Source organism: Pseudonaja textilis, chromosome Z (assembly GCF_049901715.1).
Source record: "Pseudonaja textilis isolate UNSWEBS1 chromosome Z, rPseTex1.2, whole genome shotgun sequence".
NCBI classification, from domain to species: domain Eukaryota; kingdom Metazoa; phylum Chordata; class Lepidosauria; order Squamata; family Elapidae; genus Pseudonaja; species Pseudonaja textilis.
The window spans coordinates 135,708,692-135,733,628 of NC_142008.1; the positions used below are offsets into that span (position 1 = coordinate 135,708,692).

At 40.2% G+C, this 24,937-nt stretch overlaps 1 protein-coding gene and 1 long non-coding RNA gene across 3 annotated transcripts in view; one reads left to right on the plus strand and one right to left on the minus strand.

Moving 5' to 3' along the window:
* Positions 1–13,056, plus strand: part of LOC148124430 (uncharacterized) — a 35,785-nt gene extending 22,729 nt beyond the window's left edge. Inside the window, exon 3 of the long non-coding RNA XR_015740141.1 lies at positions 10,831–13,056. This is a non-coding gene — a long non-coding RNA (uncharacterized LOC148124430). The remainder of the gene's footprint in view (positions 1–10,830) is intronic.
* Positions 1–24,937, minus strand: part of GREP1 (glycine rich extracellular protein 1) — a 49,603-nt gene that overhangs the window by 18,681 nt on the left and 5,985 nt on the right. For both annotated transcript variants that reach the window (XM_026711957.2, XM_087916616.1), the window contains exons 2-8: positions 24,333–24,389; positions 23,648–23,701; positions 22,302–22,346; positions 20,201–20,257; positions 19,284–19,313; positions 10,903–10,947; positions 8,968–9,000 (exon numbers count right to left, since the gene is read on the minus strand). In XM_026711957.2, coding sequence (XP_026567742.1) covers positions 8,968–9,000; positions 10,903–10,947; positions 19,284–19,313; positions 20,201–20,257; positions 22,302–22,346; positions 23,648–23,701; positions 24,333–24,389 — 321 coding nt within the window. The remainder of the gene's footprint in view (positions 1–8,967; positions 9,001–10,902; positions 10,948–19,283; positions 19,314–20,200; positions 20,258–22,301; positions 22,347–23,647; positions 23,702–24,332; positions 24,390–24,937) is intronic.

Genomic DNA, 24,937 nt, shown 5'->3' on the forward strand with positions numbered 1-24,937 from the left:
ATGTGGCATTTAAAGAGATTATGTACTTATTCATTATGTTCATGTTTGGAAAATTCATATTTATAAGTAAGGAGAAGGAAATGTCAAAGTGGAGAATATCTGTGGAGATATGTGACACAGAAGAAAAAAAATAATCCTTCTTTAGGAAGATCTTTGCAAAGATGAATCAAAAGTAAAAATTAGAAAACAGATTAAGAAATCCTGCCTCCCCACTTCTCATCCTACTCCCTCCCTCCCCATCTTTTAATTTTCTCTCAGTAATTAGATATTTACAATATTTTATTTGCCTTTTAGGTTTTGTATAGTTTTTATCTTTTTAAGATTGTAAGTTGCCCCATGGTAATATGGGCAGCCAATAAATTTTACAAACAAACAAACAGGAAGTCAGCCTGCAACAAATGTGGCTTAGAGAAGAGCAAGGGGATGTTATGAAACGGAAGGCCAAATGTAGCAGATGAAAATCCTAAACTAGGAAGAACAACTTAATTATGCAACTATAGTCCCTGGTCGATTGTGAATACATACGGACAGATTCTGCATCTGGGCTTAACCTATTCAGAATTTTCTCACACCTTAGCATTGGTTTGAAGCTTTACCTTCTCTTGTTTTGCATAGCTTATAATGATGGGACTTCCACTATTCCCTCACTTCCAAAGGTCAACTACAAGACATGGTACATTATTTTTGGATCCAAGTTGTTCTATATTAGCATTCTCCAAACACTGAATTCTGATTGGTCCACACGGACCGCAACCCGATTAGCCAACTGAATGGCCGTGATTGGCCGAGCCGATCGCGGAAGATTCAAAGTGCTGTCATTGGCCGCCAAGCCGCGAGCAATCCCTATATGAAGGGCTGCCGTGGCTCCAAGATCTTGTACAGGTCTTAACACTTAACACTGAAATAAAGAGCTGAATGTACACTTGGTCTCGCGTCTCTGTGGGAACCGATCTAACACTGTAGACGAGGGTGAGATCGTGAGACAAGAGACCAACTGAGCATGTGGCGAAGCAGCACAGAACGGCTGATAAGATGGCCAGCAGCACCTCGCCACCCGCACCCTTCAACCAGGCTGCCGAGGATTGGGAATCATACATTGACCGATTCCTAATGTTCCTCAAGATTAGCAACCTAAAAGATGGCAACGGACAGAAAAAAAGGGCTGTGTTCCTGACACACTGCGGGCCCGCAGTGTTCAAAATGGCTAAAGCTCTAGCCAAACCCGCCAACGTGAAGGAGATGGACTGGGCCGACCTCGAACCGTTGCTGCGGCACCACTATGCCCCCGCTGTGCCCAATCTCATCAGAAGGCACGAGTTCTATTGGCGGGACCAGAAAGAGGGCGAGAGCATCAGCAATTTCGTGGCCATGCTGAGGGACCTTGGAGGCATGTGCGGCTTCACCGACATGGACGAGGCCCTATGAGACCACGTGGTCCTTGGACTCAGAGACCCCATCCTGCAGAGCCGGCTGATGGCGAGGGCAGACATCTCCGTTACCGAGGCCATCGCCGAAGCGACTGCAGCCGAAGCAGCCAAACATTCAGCGGCTCAGATGCGGCAGATGAACATGGCGGACTGGCCAGCACCCATCGAAGCGACCCCGGCACCGAAGAAACACCCGGAAGCAAGCCCAAGGATGACCGCCACCACCCACCATGGAGACGTCGACTCCTTCTCCGAAACCGAGGATGATGAGGCGGAGATCCATCGATTACAGACAGAATGCGACCGGCGAGAACGGAGAGGCCATAAGTCAGGGTTCCAGTGTGCTTGCTGCAGTGGCGACCACCCCCGCTCAGAATGCCAATTTCTCGACACCATCTGTCGGCATTGTGATAAGTGGGGGCACATCACCAAGGTGTGCCGGAACAAGAGGAACCACAGCCCCCAGCGATGAGATGGCAGCCCCCGGCGACGAGATGGCATCCCCCCCAGGACTAGAGACCACCATGCTGAGAGCTGGGGGAGCCGGGACGGCCAGAGCAAGCGACTCAGTGAGATGCGGCGGAGAGAAGAGACCCATCAGATGGTCATCATTGGCCATTCCTCGACCATCGACGCCCGGAAGGTGCACGTGGAGGTAGGCATCGAGGATCAACCATGTGAGATGGAGGTGGATTCCGGATCCTACCTCTCCATGGTTTCCTGGCACACAATCAAGTGCCTGGTGCCTACCATCCACCGACGTGAGTTAGAAAGTCAGAAGTTGACCCTAAAGGACTATCAGGGAAACTGCATCCCTGTAGTCAGAATTGGGCACTTTAAAATAACCTTCAAGGGGCACACCGAGGTGCTTCCACTCACAATCGTTGACAAGAACTGGCCAAGCCTGCTGGGACTGCAATGGTTCGCACTGCTGGGGATCGAGGAGACGGGCGTCAACCACGTCACTGAGGAGGACTGGGAAGCAACACTCATGCGGGACTTCCAAGAGGTCTTCAACGGCGACCTAGGCAAGTACCGTGGGTCCCCAATCTCTTTTAATCTAAACCCAAACATTGCCCCCATCCAACTTAAACCGTGGCAGGTGCCTTTTGCGCTCAAACCCAAAATGGATGAGCAATTGGACAAGCTCATCATGCAAGAGGTCTTAGAGCCAATTGACCATGCCCGGTGGGAGACCCCCATAGTCACCCCGATCAAGCCGGATGGGTCAATAAGGATCTGTGGTGACTACAAGGCCACCCTCAACCTTGCGCTGCAGCAGAGTGCCTACCCCATCCCAGTGGTACAGCACCTCCTGCACTCACTGGGGGAAGAGGCCCCTAAAAGAAGCCACTAGACCAAGGAATAAGACAGAACTGCAGGCATTTCTTGGACTTATTAATTTTTATAATGTTTTCCTGCCCCAAAAGGCAACTGCGGCGGAACCCTTGCATAGGCTGTTGGACAAAACAGCCATCTGGACCTGGGGGAAGCAGGAGGAAAATGCCTTCAAACAAACAAAAGACCTGCTAACATCAGATGCAGTCCTCATCCAATACAGCGAGATCCTACCGCTGACAGTAACATGCAACGCGTCACCCTTCAGCGTCGGGGCCATCCTCAGCCACACGCTTCCAGACAGAAAAGAAGCACCCATCGCCTTCTTTTCAAGAACACTATCCAAACTGGAAAGGAACTACAGCCAACTGGACAAGGAGGCCCTTGCAGTCATTGCCGGCGTGAAGAGGTTCCACGAGTACCTCTACGGTAGGACCTTTATAATTATTACCAACCACAAGCCGCTGTTAGGGATACTGGCAGGGAACAAGGCCACTCCGAACATACTGTCACCTAGCATGACAAGGTGGTCCGAGTTCCTTGCCGCCTACAGTTACCTGCTAACACATCGACCCGGCAAGAACTTCTCGCATGCAGACGCGTTGAGCCGCTCCCCGCTGCCTGACCTGGAGGATGACCCGGCACCCACAACATCAACCCTACACATAGAGACATTACCCAACCCACCCCTGACCGCGTCAGACATTGCCACAGAGACTAATAAAGACAAACGGCTGGCGCGAGTCTTGAGCTGGGTGGGAAAAGGGTGGCCGGAAAGTGACGGCGGCGAACTATTCAAACCCTTTCGCAACTGGCAAACTGAACTCTTTACACAAAAAGGTTGCATACTTTTGGGGGACGGTTGTAATTCCAGAAACTCTACAAAAAAGGGTATTGTCTATGCTGCATGAGGGGCACCCAGGCATAGTTAAAATGAAAGCCCTGGCCAGGAGTTACACCTGGTGGCCAGGAATAGACAAACAGATCGAGACTTGGGTAGCCGCATGCAAAAAATGTCAGGAAACCAGACCAAGCCCGCCCGCCATCCCAATCCTGGAATGGGAGACTCCCAGGGGCCCCTGGTCTAGAATCCATATAGACTTCGCTGGGCCAACCAAGGGACACACATTCCTGATTACAGTCGATGCTTACTCCAACTGGCTGGAGGTAAGCACTATGAAAACCACAACCACAGAGTCCGTCATCAAGAAACTAAACAAACTATTTACCACCCATGGGTTACCAGACGTGCTAGTGTCGGACAACGACCCACAATTTACTGCACTACCCTTTGAAAAATTCCTGGTGGAATGGGGAATACAGCATGCGTTGACAGCGCCCACTCATCTGGCGGTGAACGGGCGGGCGGAACGCATGGTTCGTTACACAAAAAACACCATACAGAAAATCGAAACCGGGGACATACAAGAAAAAATAAATAAAATGCTTTTAATACAATGCATAACACCTAACACAACGACAAATAAAAGCCCAGCAGAATTACTCATGGGCAGGAAACTAAGATCCCCATTAGACAGGCTACACCCCACATACAACCCCGAGAAACCCCCAGACTCATCCAGCAAACACCGAGCATTCAACATTGGAGATGCCGTCTATGCCAAAAATTTTACAGGGGACCCGCTCTGGGTACCGGCGAAAATAACCCAGGTAATGGGATCCCGGTCATACCGGCTACAAACCAAAGACGGACACAGCTGGAAGTGACATATCGACCAGCTAAGATCAAGAACAGCCACCAACGACACCAACAGCACGCAAACACCACAAACAACCACTAATAAAGAAACCAGAGGGGGGGGGGAAACCTCAAACAATAAAGGAGAAGAAAATCCTAAAGCGCAAACAGAACACCCCCAAGCCAAAATAAACCAGCAATACTCACCGGTAAACAACGAAACCACAACAGAAGAACAACCGGGAGCTTCACCTGGAAGGAGCAGCCAAGCCAGTTCAACCAGCCCGGAAAGACCAGGTGGGAACAGCAGAATCGGCAGTTCAACCGACCCGGGTAGACCGGGTGAGAGCTACCACAGTAGGCCCGGCTCACCCTTCCAGGCGGTTCCATCCAAGAGAACCGGAGTGACGAGAGTCCATCCAAACCGGTCGAGAACCAGGCAGCAACTGAGCTACGCAGGTCAAATAGGCAGGTACGAAGCCCCGCCTACCTGCGCGACTACGTAACCACGCTCCGTCGGACCGAACCAAGAGGGGAGGGGTGTTCTATATTAGCATTCTCCAAACACTGAATTCTGATTGGTCCACACGGACCACAACCCAATTGGCCAACTGAACGGCTGTGATTGGCGTGCTAAGAATCAACCGCGATTGGCCGAACCGATCGCAGGAGATTCAAAGCGCTGTCATTGGCCGCCGAGCCACAAGCAATCCTTATATGAAGGGCTGCCGTGGCTCCAAGATCTTGTACAAGTCTTAACACTGAAATAAAGAGCTGAATGTACACTTGGTCTCGCGTCTCTGTGGGAACCGATCTACCCGATCTAACACAAGTGACAAGGACAGGTTGGTTTGGTAAATTCAAAGATAATCAAGGAACGAATCAGTGAACACCTAGAGGCAAACAAAGTCATAACCAAAAGCCAACATGGGTTTGTCAAAAACAGATCATGCCAAACAACTCTTATTGTACTCTTTGACTTTGATTAGTGGATCAGAGAAATATTGTGCATATAATTTATTGGACTTCAGTAAAGTAGACCACATTTGATCAAGTAGACCACAACTTACTACTTGATAAGATAGAAAAATGTGGGTCAGACACGGGTGAAATTCAACCACCTCGCACCACTTCGGGAGAGGTGGTAGGGATAACTTGAATCGGTTCGGAGAGGTGGTAGGGATGAAATAGTTGGCCCCACCTTCTTCCTTTTAGAGACTAAATCCTACCCCCATGCCCACCCACCTTCTTCCTTTTAGAGACTGAGTCCTACCAAGCCACACCCACAGAGCCGGTAGGGAAAAATTTTGAATTTCACCCCTGGTTAGTTAGCATCACCATTAGAAGGATTCGTGACTGGCTGACCAATCGCACTCAACATGTAGTCCTCAATGGAACTGCATCTGCATAGAGGGAAGTATGCAGCGGGGTAGCCCAAGACTCTATCTTAGGCCCAGTACTCTTCAACAACTTCATCAATAATTTGGATGAGGAGATAAATGGGGAACTCATCAAATTTGCAGATGACACTAAGTTGGCAGGAATAGCGAACACTTCAGAAGATAGGCTTAAGATACAGAAAGGTCTTGACAGACAACATTGGGCACTATTTAACAAAATGAAATTCAGTGGTGGAAAAAGTAAGGCTCTACATTTAGGCAAGAAAAACCAAATACATAGGTATGGTACTTTGCTCAATAATAGAAACTGGGAGAGGGATCTTGGAATCCTAGTGGACAATTATTTAAATGTGAGATGGTAGTGTGCTGCAGTTGCCAAAAAAGCCAATACAGTTCTAGGCTGCATTAACAGAAGGAGAGAATCAAAATCATGTGAAGTGTTAATACCACTTTATAATGCCTTGATAAGGCCACACTTGGAATACTGCAACCAGTTTTGGTCGCCATGATATAAAAAAGATGTTGAGATTCCAGAAAGAGTGCAGAGAAGAGCAACGAAGATGATTAGGGGACTGGAGGCTAAAATCTATAAAGAATGGTTTCTGGGATTGGGTATGTCTAGTTTAATGAAAAAAAGGACTGGGATGACATGATAGCTGTAAAATGGGTGCACTGAATTGAAGAGGCAGGACAGGAGATTGCAGGAAAAGTCTTTATTCAAGTCCGGAAGAAAAAGTGGGCTGCAATAGGCATCGGCTTTTATAGCCAGTGCTGTCCAACACTTCAGCCACTGATGGCACTTTATTTCTTCCACCAATGGTTGGACCAATGAATGGAATCTGACAGCAGACTCCACTTACGTACACAACATTTATACATATTTAAGAATAGCAATGTTCCAATATCTCAGGGGTTGTCACAAAGAAGAGGGAGTCAAGCTATTCTCCGGAAGGCAGGACAAGAAGCAATGAATGGAAATTAATCAAGGAGAGAAGCAATCTAGAACTAAGGAGAAATTTCCTGAGAGTTAGAATAATTAATCAATGGAACAAACTTGCCTCCAGGAGTTATGGATGCTCCACACTGGAGATTTTTAAGAGATTGGACAACCATTTGTCTGAAATGGTATAGAGGGTTTTCATAGCTATGGGTGAGTAGCCAGTTCTTCATCATGGACTACGTGATTCAATACATACAGGAGAGTCATATGTTACCATACCTAAAGATGTGCAAAAGATCAAGAAAGGATAAGACTGGCTTGTCAAAAGCTTACTGAGACCAAGGGTGCAATTTGTAATGTCTGATGAACTGGAAAAGTGCAACCACATGGCAGATTACAAGATAAAAAAAAATACAACTCGGAGAAAAGGCTGCTGCTGAAGCTAAGGTATGTCTCTCATCGAATGATTGTGTACTCTGATATGATGTGGGTTTCTAGCCAAATCATAATGAAGTGTAATTGTTACTGTGACCAACTTGCAAGAGCTTAGGATGGTAAATGGGTGCCTTTCCATAAGTCCATAATAATTGCACATCTTTCTTAAAGGAAACTAATGAGGAAAAAAGAGAGAAAACATTCAGTGGCTGCTATCTATTTACTTTGTTTATTTATTGTGTTTATTCCTGTTGGGAGTCTTGCAGTTGCAGCAATGGATGGATGGATAAATGAATAAAAATAAACTGCCCACTGAACACGAAGTGCCAGATAAAGTCCACTAAAAGTGGTCCTTGAATTTATGAAAAAGATGAGGAGGTATACCTCACAGAGCAAAGGGAAGGCAGAGGCTGCAATTGTCAGGAAACAATGAAGGATGACTTGTCCTATGGAAAGGTAATAAAGCTAATGTCAACCTGAAATACTAAGTTTGCTGGCACTTCTGGATAGTCTAATAAGAACTAAACAGGTGTCATGCAAGAAATAATAGGAGAAGATAGCAACAGGCTCTGAGATGCCCTGAGCTAAGAACCCTAGTTCTTATAGGCATGTAAAGACAAGGCTTCTTTTGCTGCCACCTTTCTGGCATTCCCTTGAAACAGGAGATGCTACTTCTGTAGAGTTTAGAAGAGAACAAAGAAAGGTGTAAACAAAGAGCCCCAACTTTACATACCGTGAAGGTTCTGGTTTTTCAAGCTGGATGTTCAAAATAGCTCTGGAATATTCTGTACAGACTTAACCAGTGTAAAAAATTTGCTCTTGGTTTTAACCAGACAGCATCAATTTGAGCAATGTAAGTATGTGAGCTGCTGTATGCAAGTTAGCTTAGTCTTTTTGGGTTGGAATGTAATACAGTGTAGGACAGGGCTGTCAAACTTGCGGTCTGCGGGCCAGACGTGTCACACGTTGCCCATGCCTACACCTGGTTTAGCGAAGGGGAAAAAAGTCATGATATGGCACATGGCAACGAAAGTTTGACACCCCTGGCATAGGAGATGACCAGACTAAGCCTAAGGGAGGGGTCACACGTGTCATAAGTCCCTGCGTGCCCACAATACATCTAAGTTCAGCCCACCTTGAATGCCTTTTTAATTCCTGCTCATTTCCCTTGACTGTTAGGAGCTCAAGATTCCTGTAGAGAGCTTAAGCTTGCAATAAAGCTTTATATTCATTTACATTGCCTGAATCACCTGATTTTCTTGGTGCTTGACATACAGGTTATTCTCGTTATACAACCATTTCTTTAGAGACCATTGGGAGTTACAACAGTATTGAAAAACATTACTCACAATCTTGCACTTATGACCACTGCAGCATCCTCAGAGTCACGTGATCAAAATTCAGGCATTTGGCAACTTACATGTATTTTCAATGATTGTGGTGTCCTGGGATCATGTCATTGCCATTGGCAACTTTCCCAGCTGGCTTTCAACAAGCGAAGTCAATGGGAGAAGCTGGATTCACTTAACAACCATATAATTCATTTAACTGCAGCAATCCACTTAACAACCATAGCAAAAAAAAAAAGTCAGTAAATTGGGTGGGACTCACTGGACATCCATCTTGCTTAGCAAAAGAAATTCTGGTCTCAGTTGCAGTCACAAGCTGAAGACTACCCTGTATATATTTCCCAAAAGGAATCTACTGGGGAAGCTGAGATCCTATTACCTGCTTTGGAAGGCTTGCCTCTTGCTCCAAGACCTGTGGGATGACAGAGTGAGAAGTCAGACCTCTATATATTCTGCAGATGAACCTTTTTGGATGGAATGAAATGGGAAAGGGGAAGGAAAAGGGATAGGGATAGGGTAGAACAGAACAGGAACGAGAGTAGAATAGAACTGGAATAGAATAGAATCTTTATTGACACTTTAAATGTATGCTAATCAGCATACATTAAAATGAAATTTCATTGCATTTAGCTCTCAAAAGATAACCATTATGCATATACCCATACACACACACATATATGACACAGAGAAACATTACAGTCTAGTTGAAATGTGTACATATATATGATGGGGGGAAAAAGAATACTGCGAGTTTACAAGATGGATGACATAAGGAACAAAGCTGTTATGGAATCTAGTGGTCCTGCTATAGAGTCTTCAAAACCTCCTCCTAGAGGGGAGCAACAGAAACAGACTGAAGTGGGTGTGTGGGATCTCTAACAATGCTTTGAGCTCTAAGCTCATAGCACTTACAAACAGTATCCTGAATAACAGGAAGTGAGCTTCCTATAATCTTCTCAGCTGTCCTTACCACTCTCTGTAGGAACTTTCTATCTGAGGTACTGCGGCTACCAAACCAAGCAGTGATGCAGTTTGTTAAAACGCTCTCAATTGTGCCTTTATAAAAAGTGGCCAGGACAGAAGGAGAAAGATGTACTCTCCTTATCCAACACAGGAAATGCAGACACTGGTCTGCATGCTTCATTAAGGATGATGTGTGGAGAGACCAGTTCAAATAGTTAATTATCTGCACCCCCAGATACTTATTAATATTGACCATCTCTGCAACTGGAACCTTAGTACAAAGTGTAGTATGACTACGCTGGCTCTTTCTAAGATCAACAACGACTTTTTTTTGTTAATAATACATGCATATCTGGCATTGTTCATCTTTTTTTTTTAGTAACAAGCTGAAATTCTAAACAATGACATTCTGAGCATTCACACTAATAACAGCCAGATTATTATAGTCATGTATACATGTATACACTCACACACAGAGAGACTCCAAAAGAAGAAACTGAAAACATGATTTGCATAAGAAAAACACTTAAAAAAGAATCTGACACAATACATAGAAATAATTGGCTAATTAGGCTGACTGCTGCCAAGTGTTACGAATAAAAATCAAAATATTCAGATGGACCCAACAAGAGCTATCAATTAAGCAAACAATCTAAGATCTCACATAAAAGGAAAGAAAAATCAGCAAACTAATCATTACAAGACTTGATCCTTAAGAATCTTAAAATGAAAGAGGCACCCAACTGTTTCCAGAAAGTTAACACAGGCAAAAGAATGGTTGTTTTTAACCAGGAAATGTAATTAAATCACCTGGCCTCTAAGCTTGTAAAATGGCATGCTTTGAGCAAGATGTGTTTTGCACTGAAAGGTTAAGAGATTAAAAAAAAAAATGTAGAAACACTTTGTCAGTCCAAAGTCAACTTCAGTTTAAACTATTTATGGAGCATAACTCTGTATGTGATTTGCTGCCTTATCTGAGGTTTGGGCTCTCTTAAAATAACAGTTGTTGACGATGATTGCTTAGTTTTACTGTATAGATCACTCAGCTAATCTGAAATTTTATTTTTATAGTTAAGCATAACAGTTTTGAAAATGCTAAGGTGTTAAACTGTCAATTTTACACTTGTTTTAATTCAGTTGGATTTATTAGTGCGAGAGATGATTCTTCTAGTAATTTGTATCATCTTCTAATGTTACATTATTTTGCAAAAATTTTCCGTGTAATATCTGTATTTTCTAATGTGTATGTATCTTATTTTTTATTTCCCCAACATTTTAGAAAATAAGTGCCTCTTCAGTTGGGAAGAAGAGTCATAAAATGAAGAAGAAATATCCAAGCCAGGATTCTTACCTCCCAAGGGGAGACCTTGATGTGGATAACCAACACCTCTGAAGCCTGGAAAGCAAAGATGCACCATGAGCTAATTCCTAGTTTGGACGATGCTTATTTCTTTTGAATCCAATTTAAATTAATAACGGTCATATTTCATTTCTAGTTGAACAATGCATTTTTAGATAATCAGCTTTCCCTAATCTGATTCCATCTAGATATTCTTATAGGCTAGAGCAGTGGTGGCTAACCTTTTTCATCTCCTACGCCGATAATTGTGTGCCAGCACCCAGAAGGCAATGCGTGCCAGATACCTGATAATCAGCCATTGGGTGGCAGCATGTATGCATACACAGTGGGGCTCTTCCGGGCAACCTCTCACGTGCCGGGGGAAATGGCTCTGTGTGCCACTTGCGGCACACGTGGCATAGGTTCGCCAACATGGGGCTAGAGCATCATAAGAGCCCTGGGCTGTGAAAGTGATGCTGGTCCAATGTTAAAGATGTCAGATGACTTCCCAAATTCATAGCCAGTTATCAGTCTATGCTAAATTTGTTTTTGAACAGATTAAGTGTTGGAAGGAACATTATAGGTCATCTAGTCCAACCCTCTCCCCCACCCAAGCAGGAGACCCTACAGCATTTCTGACAGATCTAAGTCAAATAAGTTTCAGAGTATTTCAGATTTTTTTAAAATTCCAGACAGTAGATGCATTTGCTTAAGACAACCTGTTTGGCCAAAATATTTCACAACTATCTTTCAAATCATTGGGAAATAGTTCCTGATGTGTTTCTCTGCACTTAAGCAACTTAGTGCCTAATTTTGCAAAATGATTTAAAAAGGGGATCTGTGTACTTCTTCAAAACACAGATCAGGTGGCTTCCTTCCCATATCTGTAAAGATGGGCAGAGCTCTGGTTTTAGGCCATATCTCTTCATGTTTTTATTAGAAATATTGCTGTAATCAAACGTGATCAGCAAATTGACCATGGCTGGTCTGTCCTACCATTAGATAAACAGAGCCAGCTGGCTCCCACTCCTGGCATGGAATATCATAAAATTCATGCAAATCTCTGGTTTTGAAGATAATGTTTTAAAATGCCAACCACCTCTCATCTTTGTGCAGGCAAATATATATTAATTTTCCTTTATCTTATCTTCCTCCATCAAAGGTCTAGAGAGGGCATCAATACCATTGTTCTTTCAGCTTCCGGTGGTGTTTCTGTTGTGGACAGATCGATTGTCCGCAGCTTTGATCTGTGCTCTCCTGTTGGAGGGCTCCAAATGGGGCCAGAGCCACTTGAAGGGGTGATGAAGAAGCGGAGATCTCCTGTCAGGTTGAGGGGAGCCGCATCTCCCCTCCCTGGCTAGGAATACTCCCTCTGAAGATGGACTGTAGTGTGGCCACTCTGAAGGTGGAAGGTTATCCAAGACAAAGATTGTGCAGGAAGGGTGAAGTAGTGGACAGTGTGGAGACCAGGCAAACCAGGCGCAACATATGGATATAAAGGTATCCCAGAATTAAGATCTAAAGAAATTTTTAAGAAAGATTTTAAAAGCGGCAACTGGAGAGAATGAAAAGAAAAATTGGATACAAATGAAAGTGGCTTTGAACTTCAAACAATAGAAGGAGGAAGCCAGAAGAAAAATATTTGTTTAAATTGAATAAATATAGGATTTTGGCACTAAACAGGCACAATTAAAAGCTGAACTTGAATGTGTCAAAAGAAATAATAAGTGATAATTGGACTTAATTGGATTATTGAAGCTTAAAAGCCCTAAATAGAGAAAAGAAAATGAAAAGTAAGGGTGGACTTGGATATAGCAAGAGAATGCCACCTAATGGTAAAGGAAAAATTTCAGTGGCTCTTTAAAAAGTGTTTGGTTCTTTTAAAATTGGAATTTGACACAAAATAAGAAAACTTTGTTACAATATAACAGAAACTCTGAAAAGTGAAACTAGAAAATCATAAAGGAAGAAGAAAGAAGGCTGAAACCTGGGATTAATTGGTGACTTTGGGAAAATTTAAGAATTTAATAGAAGGAATTTAAAAACCTTATGGACATTGGATTATTTGGTGACCTTGGAAAAAACTCAAAAAGGAATTAACAGAAATTGATTGTTAGAAGCTGATTGAAGTAAGCTAATGGTTAATTGGATTTGACTTAAATACTGAAGAAAGGAATAAATAAAAATTAAAAGAGGTGCACAAAAAGGACAGAACTTTACTTGGAATAAAACTGGATTTAAGAACTATAAAGGAAATTATACACGAAGGAGTGGAACTGTGCAGTATTGCTTCAAAAGAACTAAAAATGGTGATGTTGGAGAACAAAGAAGGACAGAAAGACCCAGAAGGGGAGGAGCTGATCAAAGAAGAAGCCAGTCTTAATGATCAAATGGAACAATGAACAACAAACCAAGGGAAAAAAGATTGAAAATTAAAATCTGGAGGTTTGAGGGAATAATTAAAGAGGGAATGGCTTGGAAAGTCCAACAAAGAGAAAGGAAAGGCAATTACAGAAGAAAGCTCAAGAGAGGGAGGGGGATAAAAACTAGAGTAAGAAATGGAGGGAAAAAATAAAGGAAAAGGGGAATAAGAGAAAGGACCAGAAAAGAAGGGGATATAGAAAGGGAATAAAAATAAAAAAAACTATACAGTTAGGAGACTTAGAGATAATGGATAGATAAGGAATAGTGAAGGGGATTCTGCAAGGTAATGGGTAGTGATGTATAAAAATATAGATCTTTAAAATGAAAAGACTGACTGTTGTTTTCTGTTTTATATTTGACTATTTTTAAGGATCATTATTAAACTAAATTATATATAGATATAATTGAAATAAATGCGAAAATGGGAAAGTATGAGAAAAACATTAATTATATTCAACAAAATTAAGAATATAGTTAAATGCTATGAGAATTGTAATAAAAAGATTAATATCAGTCTTTATAATTAATTGAATAATATAATGTAATTGAAACAAAAAATGATTTAGAATTTAATCAAGAGAAAGAATACCATGTGCAATCTGGCATAAAATATATGTGTGATATATATAGTAGTTAGGAGATTATTGTCATTAACCTAGAAAGTGAAAATTAAAAAGGCGGTTGCAGCGGTGGTCAAAAATGGCCACCTCAAAGAAGAACCTGACAGGACAAAATTGTGCAGGAGGAAGTTTAAAGGAGAAAGTTTGACTGACCGGGTTGAATGGAGAACATCTATTTAAGGTACCTGGAACCTGAATTGTAAAGACTAATACTATTCCTAGAAAAGATTTTAAGCTGCGAAAGAGAAAGGGAAAGGAAACGGAATTGGCTTTTTTCCTCTAACATCAACAGCTTTAACTGACTTGGAACATTAAGAAGAAGAGATTCGAATAAGAAATTGATACTAATCCACTTTAACATTAATAGGCTATTTCTAGCTGAAAATAAAGTGTCAAAGGGATAAAGATTCTTGGATAATTTAAAAACTTTCTTTAAAAAAAAGAAAGAAAGCAGCGGAGGGAAAAAGGAAAAAAGAGGGGGGAATCTGGAAAATGGAGGAGACCACCTGGAACTTTAAAAAAATTGATAGTGGAATTTTAACAAGGCTTTCAAAAGATACATTGTAGCTGAAACTTTGTTACAAGATAACAAAGCCCCTGGAAAGAGAAAGTGAGAAAAGAAGCAAGAAACAGTTTCGGATTATTGGATGATTCCTGGAACTTTGGATGGAGGATCCTAATGAAACAAAATAAAATCAATTGGAGGTTATTTAAAAATTTTTTAAAATGGCATCACTCCTTGAAGAGTTAAAAATGAGACTTAAAAAACAAAAAGAAGAAGCACAAGACCGAAGAGGATCTTTTGGCTTCATATTTCAATTGTTAGAAATGGAGATCTTGAACTATGAAAAACAACAAGAAATGCTGGCAGAAACAAGAAGGGCAGGACAACGAAGAAGACATCTTTAATGACCAAGCAATTTTAAGCAGGGTAAAAAAGGGAAAGTGGGGAAAGGGAATTAAAAACTTAAGCATTGAAGCAACAACCAAAAAAAAAGAGTAATTTGAAAAGTAATCATAATATCAAGAAGAAGCAGAAGGAAGGATCACAGAAGGGAGAATCAGATAGAAAAGGGAATAAAAAGGGAGGGAGAAGAAGAGAGGGAAGAGGGAAAGGAAAAGAGGCTACAAAGGACAGAAACAAGATATAGAGGTACAAGAAAAATGTACAAGAATTAAAGGTATAAACCTATTTAAAAGACACAGAGACAATGGTTAAAATTTAACTTAAGGAGAAGATTCTGCAAGGGTGCATGGGATAGCATTGTTATATTAGAAATAGAAAAGAGATAGAAAATATGTTAGATGATTAAAATGACAGAAAAAAATTCTATTGATGTGTAGTGGAATATTTGTAAAGAGAATAAGGCTCTCAATGATTTAAAAAGAACGTTAAAAAATTGAAAAGAAACACAGAAAAATTTATGACAAGATGAACTTGAATAAGAATAATAACTTTACTGACTACTCTTAATAACTATTGTTTGGTTTTTTATTTAAAGACAGTAATAAGTAAAATATGAAATATAGATGATTAAAGTGAAAGACAACTGACATTACTAGGTAATGTTTGTTAAAAGAAATAGAAATGTAAAAGATTGTTATTAATATTAATGGCAGAGCTGTACTTGAATAGAATAATTATTCCATTTACTATTGTTATACATATATACACAGATATATATACATATATACTTTTTTCTTTTAAGAATTTAGTGTGTATTTTAAGGGAATGTACCAAGCAGAATTCGATTGAAAATAGGTATGTGTTATAAAATAGAGGTTAGAAAATGAATGTTATAACTGTAAAGATGTAACTTAAATTTTTAAATAAGATTTGAAAAAAGATACAAACACTCCAGTCTAGTAATTACAGGGGAAAATTTGTTTTATGAGAAAAGATAATATGAAATTGTAAACAGGACAGACAAAAATATAAAAACATTGATTAGAAAGATTTTAAAAATTAGAAAAAGATATGTAGTTGAATTAAGAAAGGAATGAAATAATTTAAAATAAGGCTCTAGGAAGTAAAGAAAGGGAAAAGCTATTGAAAAAATTGCAAAAATAGTTATAAGATATGGATTAGAATGTATAAGATAAATATATATTGAGCTTATGTCTGTATGGAGAAGTGATAACCTGGGGCCACGCTGTTCTCAAAAAAAAAATTTTTTTTTTTTGTATTTGTATGTTTTGTGAAAGCTTAAATAAAACTTTTATTTAAAAAAGTAATTAATCATTATTATGAATTAAAGGGGAGTAAACTGAGTGATGTATAAGAAAAAGGGGTGGTAACTCAAATTGGTAATTATAGGGGGAAATCTTTGGAATTGTTAGAACTAAGATAAAGCTTACTGAATAATGAAATAAGAGTATGCGATGAAATTGCAAATGTGACATATAAAAGTATAAAAGTTAACGAATATAGAATAAGAAACAAGAATTTTAGATATTATATAAAGAAAACATGAGAAAATTTAAAGAAAAATAAAACAAGCCAAGATATGAATTGAATATTAGAGAAAACTTAGAGAAAGTGGGAAATGTAATGATATATATGAAACTGAATATGAAAGAATATGTAACAAAGTTCAAGTTTGCTCTTTCAACAGTCTTCTCAGTTTACAGCAGGGGTCCCTAACTTGTGGGCCATGGCCTATTCACAATTGGGCCATGTGAGCAGCCAGCTGGTGAGCATCCATGCATGCATGCGCATGGCCCCTTGTATGAGCATCGTAGGGGCTCACAATCCCACTTGCATAAGGTCACAGGTGCTCTCAGATCCATTTGTGCAAGCAGCAGATGCTCATGCACACACACTTGCCCCTCCCACAAAATTATTTCCTCTTTCCCCCCATTCCCTCAGTTCTGGGCCGCTAACCAGGAAAGGTTGGGAAACTCTAGTTTACAGAGTCCCAACAGATAACTGGTCCTCCTCTATCACCAGCCCTTTCTCTGGATGGGCCTATTATCTTGATGATTCACTCTGCTTTTTCCAGTTCACTTTCCTTTCCATCTGTTTTAACTCTTCTCTTTCCAAAGGAACATGTCAAGTCTGAAAACATAGTTTTTCTTATTTGTGCATACAGTCCAATTATTTGGGGCACAAAAATCCGTATAATTGCATTAAGTAATAATGCAAAAGTAGTTAGGCTTAATAAACTAGTTCACCACTTATTTTTCCTACAGTTCTGTTCCCTTGTTAACAAAGTATGAAAAGGAAAGACACTTGTTTTGTGCAAAAGCTGCCAATAACCAAATTAATTTCTATGGGCTTTGTCTCACATACATTTAACTACAGCCCCAAAACATATTAAAAACATCTTTTTCTTATTTTATCCTCTTGTTAACAAGCGAGACAGACTTAAGTCATTCCAGTCTTAAAGTAGGGGTTTTCCCTCCTTATCTGGACAGTATCTAAGGACAGCCTTATGATATAGAAAATTTGTTACATTTCATCCCTCATTATCTTGAAGAGAAATCAATTGATTTCAGTAACTGAAAACAAAGCCATTTGAAGCAGAACAGGAATCATCAGTAGACTAGCAAATTGTATGTGCATATAATCCTCTGTTGACTCAAGGATGAAGTAGAGCATGAGGGAAACCTACACTTGTTTTTTTTGTGTGTGTGTGTGTTAAAATTTGTATTAATCTAGAATTTATAAAAAGAATGTGTAATGCAAAGGAAATATGACAGACTAAAGAACGAACTAAATTAATAAGTTAATATAGACTATTAAAAGCAAGGAGAGACATTGGTAACTTTATTATTATTATTATTAGGCAAACACATATTGTTTATCTGTATTTTTAAAGTAAATATTAAAGGATTATATTTGAAATAATTGAAATGAAACAAAAAGAAGTTTCAATTGAGATTAATGAAAGAGGCTAGAATTAATGTGTTTGTTTCTCTCCTTACTGAAAATTTGGAATGGAAAAGGTAATTATAGAATTAAATATGCATATATGAATGTATAATTGCTGATATATTTGTATGTAAAGGTGATGACCTGGAAATACGTTGTCCACTAAAAAGAGATTCTTATTTTTAATGTGAAAAACTGAATAAAATTTGTTAAAAAAAAAAAAAGGATGAAGTAGAGCAGCGGTCACCAACTGGTGGGCCACGGCCCACCGGTGGTCCATGAGAAAATTTTGGTGGGCCACAGAGAAATCTCACCCTCAGAGCACCCCCCACAAAGCAATTAATCCAGGCTGCACAGAAACACAAGGCTACGCCGCCTATATGGCCCGCAGGAACCCTACCCGCTCACTCACTCCTTACATGGCAAACTTGCCTGCTAAATTGCTATTTTTCCTTTTTCCGGCCATCAGCTGTTCTGCTGTGCTGGGAGATTTAGATTAGCTAGGAAGCAGGAAATGGTCTTTAGATCTTTGGCTCTGCTTTTAAGCACAGCCGAACCTCCCTTAGGACTGAAGGTTCTATTATTCAGTGCAGATTCAGATAGCCAATGGCAGAAACACAGATCTTTAAGTGATTCTGTGATTCTGTGAGCAACTCAATCTGCCTCCCTGCTTTGTCTGATTTTGAGTAAAAGTTGCTCGTTTTTATAAAAAAATCAATATTTATATCAATATTTATAATATTTACATATAAACCATGCCCAGCCAATCACGTGACCACCAAGCCACCCCACAAATTAGGCCATGCCCACCTAATCGGTTAGTGGTCCTTGGGATTTAAAATTATGAGTTTGGTGGTCCCTGAGATCCAAAAGGTTGGTGACCCCTGAAGTAAAGAACTTCAACTTAGTGGTGAGAGGACTTCGAAAATCCAATCCTTATCTCTTAACCTTCCCATGATATTGAGTTCAACATTTGAGTTTTAAATAGGTGTGTGTAAAATGTGCCATCACAGAACATTGTGACCTTGGCTGCTTTAGATGTTCCAAAAGTAATACAATGTGTGTAATCATGGTATGTGGGAATGGCATTGGGAGGATTGAGGGGAGAGGTACTCCCTAGGGAATGATCAAATAAGAGAAAATACAGCCTGCAGCTGCATAATGGGCAGAGGAAGAACCTTAGAAAGGAACTTCAGTCATTTCTGAGTCTGTAAAACGGGTGAGAGATTTGTACTTTCAGATTCATAGGATTCTGTTAATAAAATATTAAACGGCAATCTTTTGCTATAAAGTAGAATTAACTCAGCTAGTCATACCTCCTGTCTGGTCTGGTCTGCCTAGGAAGACTGACAATGTGAAATGTTCAGAATATGCCTGTTTTTATGTTGGGCTACTGAACTTGGAGAACTCTGGATGTCTATTTTGAACATGGGACAATGCATGAATTGAAACTAAACAAGAAACGCCCATCCTACCGGTTCCATATCCAGGTGGCATTCTGTAACCTGTGGAGAGGTAGAAAGATTCAGATAGAAAAGCATTAGATAGTAACTTCAATCACTTCAGAAAAAAATAGAAAAGAGGGATTGCCAAAATCTAAAACCCGAGCTAGAAGTATTTTCTATTATTTCAAAGAGGAATTGCTGTTGAAGTCCTGCAGTAATTGTTGTTCACACAGTATGTAAATCTGTGTTCTCAGGACCACAAGCTCCTCCAAGTTTGTTCCAAGTTCCTTCCTAAGCTGTCACAAAAGAAAACTATGATTAAATAAATGGGTAGTAATCTCCTAGCCCTGTCCCCTTTTTGGCCTGAAGCCACTGAAAAGGCAGTGGAGGTCCTCAGCTCCAAAAAGAACTGTGCATCTCTGCTAAGTCTTTTTAAAATCCCCTTATGGCAAATATCTGGTTAAGAGCCTGATTGTTAAAGGATGCAGTGGCCTAGTGAATAAGACAGTGGCTTGTCAACTGGAAGGTTGGCAGTTCAAGACCCAAGGACTGCATGATGGGGTAAGCTCCTACCAACTTAGCCGCTCAAAATCATGCAAATACATAAATAGGTACCACTTCAGTGGGAAGATAATAGCATTCTGTGCGTCTTGGCATATACTCATGCTGGCTACATGACCACAGAAGCATTTTGAGACAATGCTGGCTCCCTCAGCTAAGAAAAGAGATGAGCATGAGAGTTGGACACGAGAAACCTTTACCTTTTCAACCATCTTGGAGTAGGTATGCTCAGAGTTGGGTGCATTATGCTGAGTAAAAGGAATCAAGTACTCCGTTTATCCTAAGTAGGCATCATAGTCTCTGATGTATATTTAGCACACAAACTGTTAGTATAGGATTTTGTACAGACAGATTGGAATCCAGCTGTCAGCAAAGGCATTGCTCACCTGGCTTCCCTGGTTTGCTCCCAAAACCGTGTGCAGTCCCAAATCCATTTTGAACTCCTGCAAGGATAGAGAAGGAAAGCTAAAACTTGTGTATGACTGCAGGCAGACTTAAGGTGATTTTCCTCAAACCATACATTTTGTTTGTATTGGCAAAGTAGAGGAGTCCAAATTTTCCATCAGTTCTTTCAGACTTAGATTAGCTGTGATGAATGCATCAGCAGAGAAATAAAATGGTCTTATCAATCACTGTTACTGTGCTGGTCTAGAAATCCTAGCCGTGTTGCTATTAAGATAAAAGTATTGAACGAGAGAGAACAAGTCACTCTTTAACTGATGGAAAAATGGGATGAAAAAAAAATGAAACAATTACTTTAAAATCAAGAGGTCCACATTGTGAACTTGTTAGTAGGCATAATGCAAAATGTTTGAAGATTGCAGTGGGTTGTTTGGAATGGTCCATAAATGGCTTGAACCTTCCAACCTAATCTGAGCGTTAAAAGCATTTTGGAAATGGTCTGTACCCAAATAGTCCTTCTTATGTTACTCAGAACCCTCAGAATGAATCAAAATGGAAAATTCTAACTTCAAACGTTCTCAGGGGGGAGGGGGGAATCTGATACACCCCCCCCCCGAGTGCTAGAAATGCTTGGCACTACATTCAATCTAAATACCAAGATGGAGTAGACTTCAATTTTTTTTAATACCAGTTCTGTGGGCATGGCTTGGTGGGTGTGGCAGGGGAGGATACTGTAAAATCCCCAGTCAGAGGCGGTATTTGCTGGTTCTCTGAACTACTCAAAATTTCCGCTCACCGGTTCTCTGAACTACTCAAAATTTCCACTACCGGTTCTCTGAACTACTCAAAATTTCCGCCACCGGTTCTCTGAACTACTCAAAATTTCCGCTACCGGTTCTCTGAACTACTCAAAATTTCCACTACCAGATCTCCAGAACTGGTCAGAGCTTGCTGAACCATCTCTGTTCTGCAGGGAGGATCAAAATCTGCAAGGTAGAGGATGCTGAATAACAATAGAAGCCCCTCTTCTTTTGCACGTATAGGTATCTACAAGCATACCTACACATGTACCAGCAAAACACCATACCAGCCATCTTGAATATTACTGTATTGCTGACTACTTAACATCAGTAGAACATATTTTGAAAACTTCGTAACTATATTAATACATAAATATCTATCTGCAAACAACTAACATGTACAGGTAATCCTTGACTTATGACTGAGTTGCTTAATGACTGTTCAAAGTTACAATAGACACCCCACCCCATCCAAAAAGTACTTGTGACCCAGTTCTGAATTCCAATGGCTGCACCACCACCCCCAGTTTATGTGTCCAAATGCTGGATGTTTGGCAACTGGCTTGCATTTATGGCTGCCTGCAATGTTCTGAGCATGTTGTATGCTGTTTTTGTTCAAAACAGGCATTCACTTCTGTTTTGGCAACAACAGCCCACAGTGAACAATGGGTTCACTTTATGACAGCTGCATTTGTTTAACAACCATTGCGGGGGTGGGTAGGTCATGAAATGGATCTGGTCATGCAGAAAAAGTCATTAAAATGGGCCAGTGGTGGGATTAAAAATTTTTTTACTAGTGGTTCTGTGGGCATGGCTTGGTGGGCATATCAAGGGAAGGATACTCTAAAATCTCCAGTCAGAGATGGTATTTGCCAGTTTACCAAACTACTCAAAATTTCTGCTATTGGTTCTCCAGAATACTACCTCTGGTTTGATCATATGGTGACCTGCTTTACAATCATCACAACTATAATGGGCAGGTTCCATTGCAATTGTAGTGTAAGTCAAGGGCTACTTGTGTTCAGGCACATCAGGAGAATGTAGCATTTTCCATTCCCTTTTTAGCTTTCTGCTTCTATGGTGTTTGTCATATATTCAAGAGCTGAATTCAAGAGCTGACTCTGTCAACAAATTTACCAAACTCTTTTCAAGTTTTTAGAAGGCAAATACAAGTTTGCCTGTTTCAGTCATCAAACTCTAGCCCACAAATACCAAAAAAAATAAATAAATCACCCAAAAAGTTTTATGCTTCTAAGGTTTATTTCATTTATCCATCTAAACTTACCTAGTCCTGCAGAAAGCCCTTGGGTCCCAAAGGTGGAGTATTTTCCTATGATGATAAAAGACAAAAATGTAAAATGTAAACAGAAGGATGATTACAGGTTAGTGTATACTACAAATTATGACCGATACTGCTTTTTAACTTTTACCATATGTTAAATATAATATGACCCAGGAGAAAAAAAAACCTGGGTTTGTGCCTTTTCATCTATGAAACCCACTGGTTTTACAGATCAGTTTACAACTTTGCTTCAATTTAATTTAAAGTGCTGTTACGGGGATAATTTTGGTGAGATCACCCTGCTTAATCCTTTCAACTCCTTAATAGTAGGATAATATGGAATGGAATGGAATGGAACGGAAGGGAAGGGAAGGGAAGGGAGGGGAGATAATTCTTTATTGGCTAAGTGTGATTTATCTCCGGCGCATAAGCTTTCAGTATACATACAAACAATGAAGTGACAAGTCATAGATCATAAATTGTAAGATACAATCATCAATTATCATTAATATCAAATAAGAAAGCCAGTTTGAGGCAGAGGTTACAGAGACTGAGCTAGAAACTGGGAGACCAAGTCCTGCTTTATCCGTAAAACCAATTCTCTCTATTTTTGGCCCTAAGAAGAAAGCAAAGGCAAATCATTTCCAAAAATGCTGTCAATAAAATGGCAAGGACTAAACTAAGAATTCTGGGACTTATTAGAGAGACAAAAAGAGAGAACATTTGTAGTTAAAAGATCATCATGCCATCGTTGAAATTGAAGAGGTATTCATCCTATCCCCTTCCCATCTATGGTTCTGATAGATGAACCTTGACCTAAACACATTTCAGAGCAACTTAACACCTCAAGCTGCAGTTCCCTAATATTCCAGTGTCTTTATACAAAGAGACAAAATGTATTTGATACTAGATGAAAGACAATGCATAATAACTGAATAGAGACAGAATGGATAATAATTTCATTTTATTCCTCTTTTGAAATACAGGTACATTTGTTAAGAGAGTTTTGCCCCATTTTTATGACCTTTCTTGCCCCAGATGTTAAGTGAATCACTGCAGTTTTTAATTTAGTAACACTGTTGTTAAGTGAATCTGGCTTCCACACTGACTTTGCTTGTCAGAAGGTCATAAAAGGTGATCACATGACCCTGGGACAATGCAACCATCAGGAAAATGTCTGAATTTTGATCACGTGGTCCATGCAACTATTAAAAGAGTGAAAAAGAGCAAATAAGCCACTTTTTTCAGTGCTGTTGTAATTTTGAATGGTCACTAAATGAACTGTTGTAAGTTGAGGACTACCTGTAAAGAGAACCTCTTCCCCAATTTGCTGTTGTTATCCAACTTACCAGCTTTGGCTCCAGCTGGTCCCATTCCAGCTCCTGGCTGTATGGCTCCTGCACCTGAAAGTCAGGATATAAACAAGGGAAGCTGAAGTCAGGGACACCCATGAGTCCAGAATGGCAGCTGCAACTCTATGACTGAACCCCCATCACTTTTTATATGCATCATGTGCACAATTCATATAAAGGGGGGCATTTTTCAGTCATGCACTGATAGCCATTCTTTGGACATTTTTGACCCATCCACAGACCAAGTGGTGGATTCAGCCAGTTTGCACCAGTTTGAGAGAACTGGTTGTTAACTTTCTGAGGAGTTTGGTGAACTGGTGGAAGAAATCATTAAGGCAGAGAACCGGTTGTTAAATTATTTGAATGCCACCACTGCACAGACCTCTCTTCCTCCTTAAGTTAAGTTTCAGAGTTCAGCTGAGCTATAAACCAAGCTGATTAAAAGGAATGAATTCCTTGAAACAGGAAGAACAAATAGTGGATGATTGTCGCCATATTATTACTTCTTCCAAAAGAACCACATTGTGCTATGAATGCATGGAAATTAGTTCAATTTCTATGTACAAAATTTTAAATCACTCATTGGAATAGGTTTTGGCAATAAGGGACCTCTATCAATTTAATAACATTCCATTATTCCTTTCTAAGAAGGCTGAGGGAGGCAAAGACCCAAAATATTTACCTCTTATTAGAGATGAAAAGTAACCTCCTCCATGGCCACTTACTTGAGGTTTCACTCCTAAAATAAGTTGGGGAAAAATTGAGAATGAGACTGGAGTCATATCAGGTTAAATCACAATTTGTTAGCTAGCCCAGCTAGGTGGCAAGACTTAGCCTGTTTTCACAGATCTAAAGTAACTAAAATAACTAAGCAGTGTAGAAACTAGTAGGGTTGAAGTGATAAATTTGAAAGAAAGGGGGAAAAAATCATGTAGGACAAGAAATGGAAAACTTTTTTTTATATTCCTAAGAAAACTATATAGACATATTCACAAATTACCAGGGGCCAAATTCTTTTTGGTACTGCTATGATCTGAACCAAAACAGCTGGGTTTATACGTTTCAGTTCATGGTAATTGGATATTCATGCCTTGCTTAAAGTGCAAGGAGAAAAATAGCAATAGCAATAGTACTTAGAGTTATATACCTTTTCATGGTGCTTTTTTTTACAGCCCTGTCAGCAATTTACAGAGTCAGTCTATTGCCCCCAACAATCTGAGACCTCATTTGACTGACAGAAGGCTGAGTCAATATTGAGCCAGTGGGTATTGAACTGCCAAATTGCTG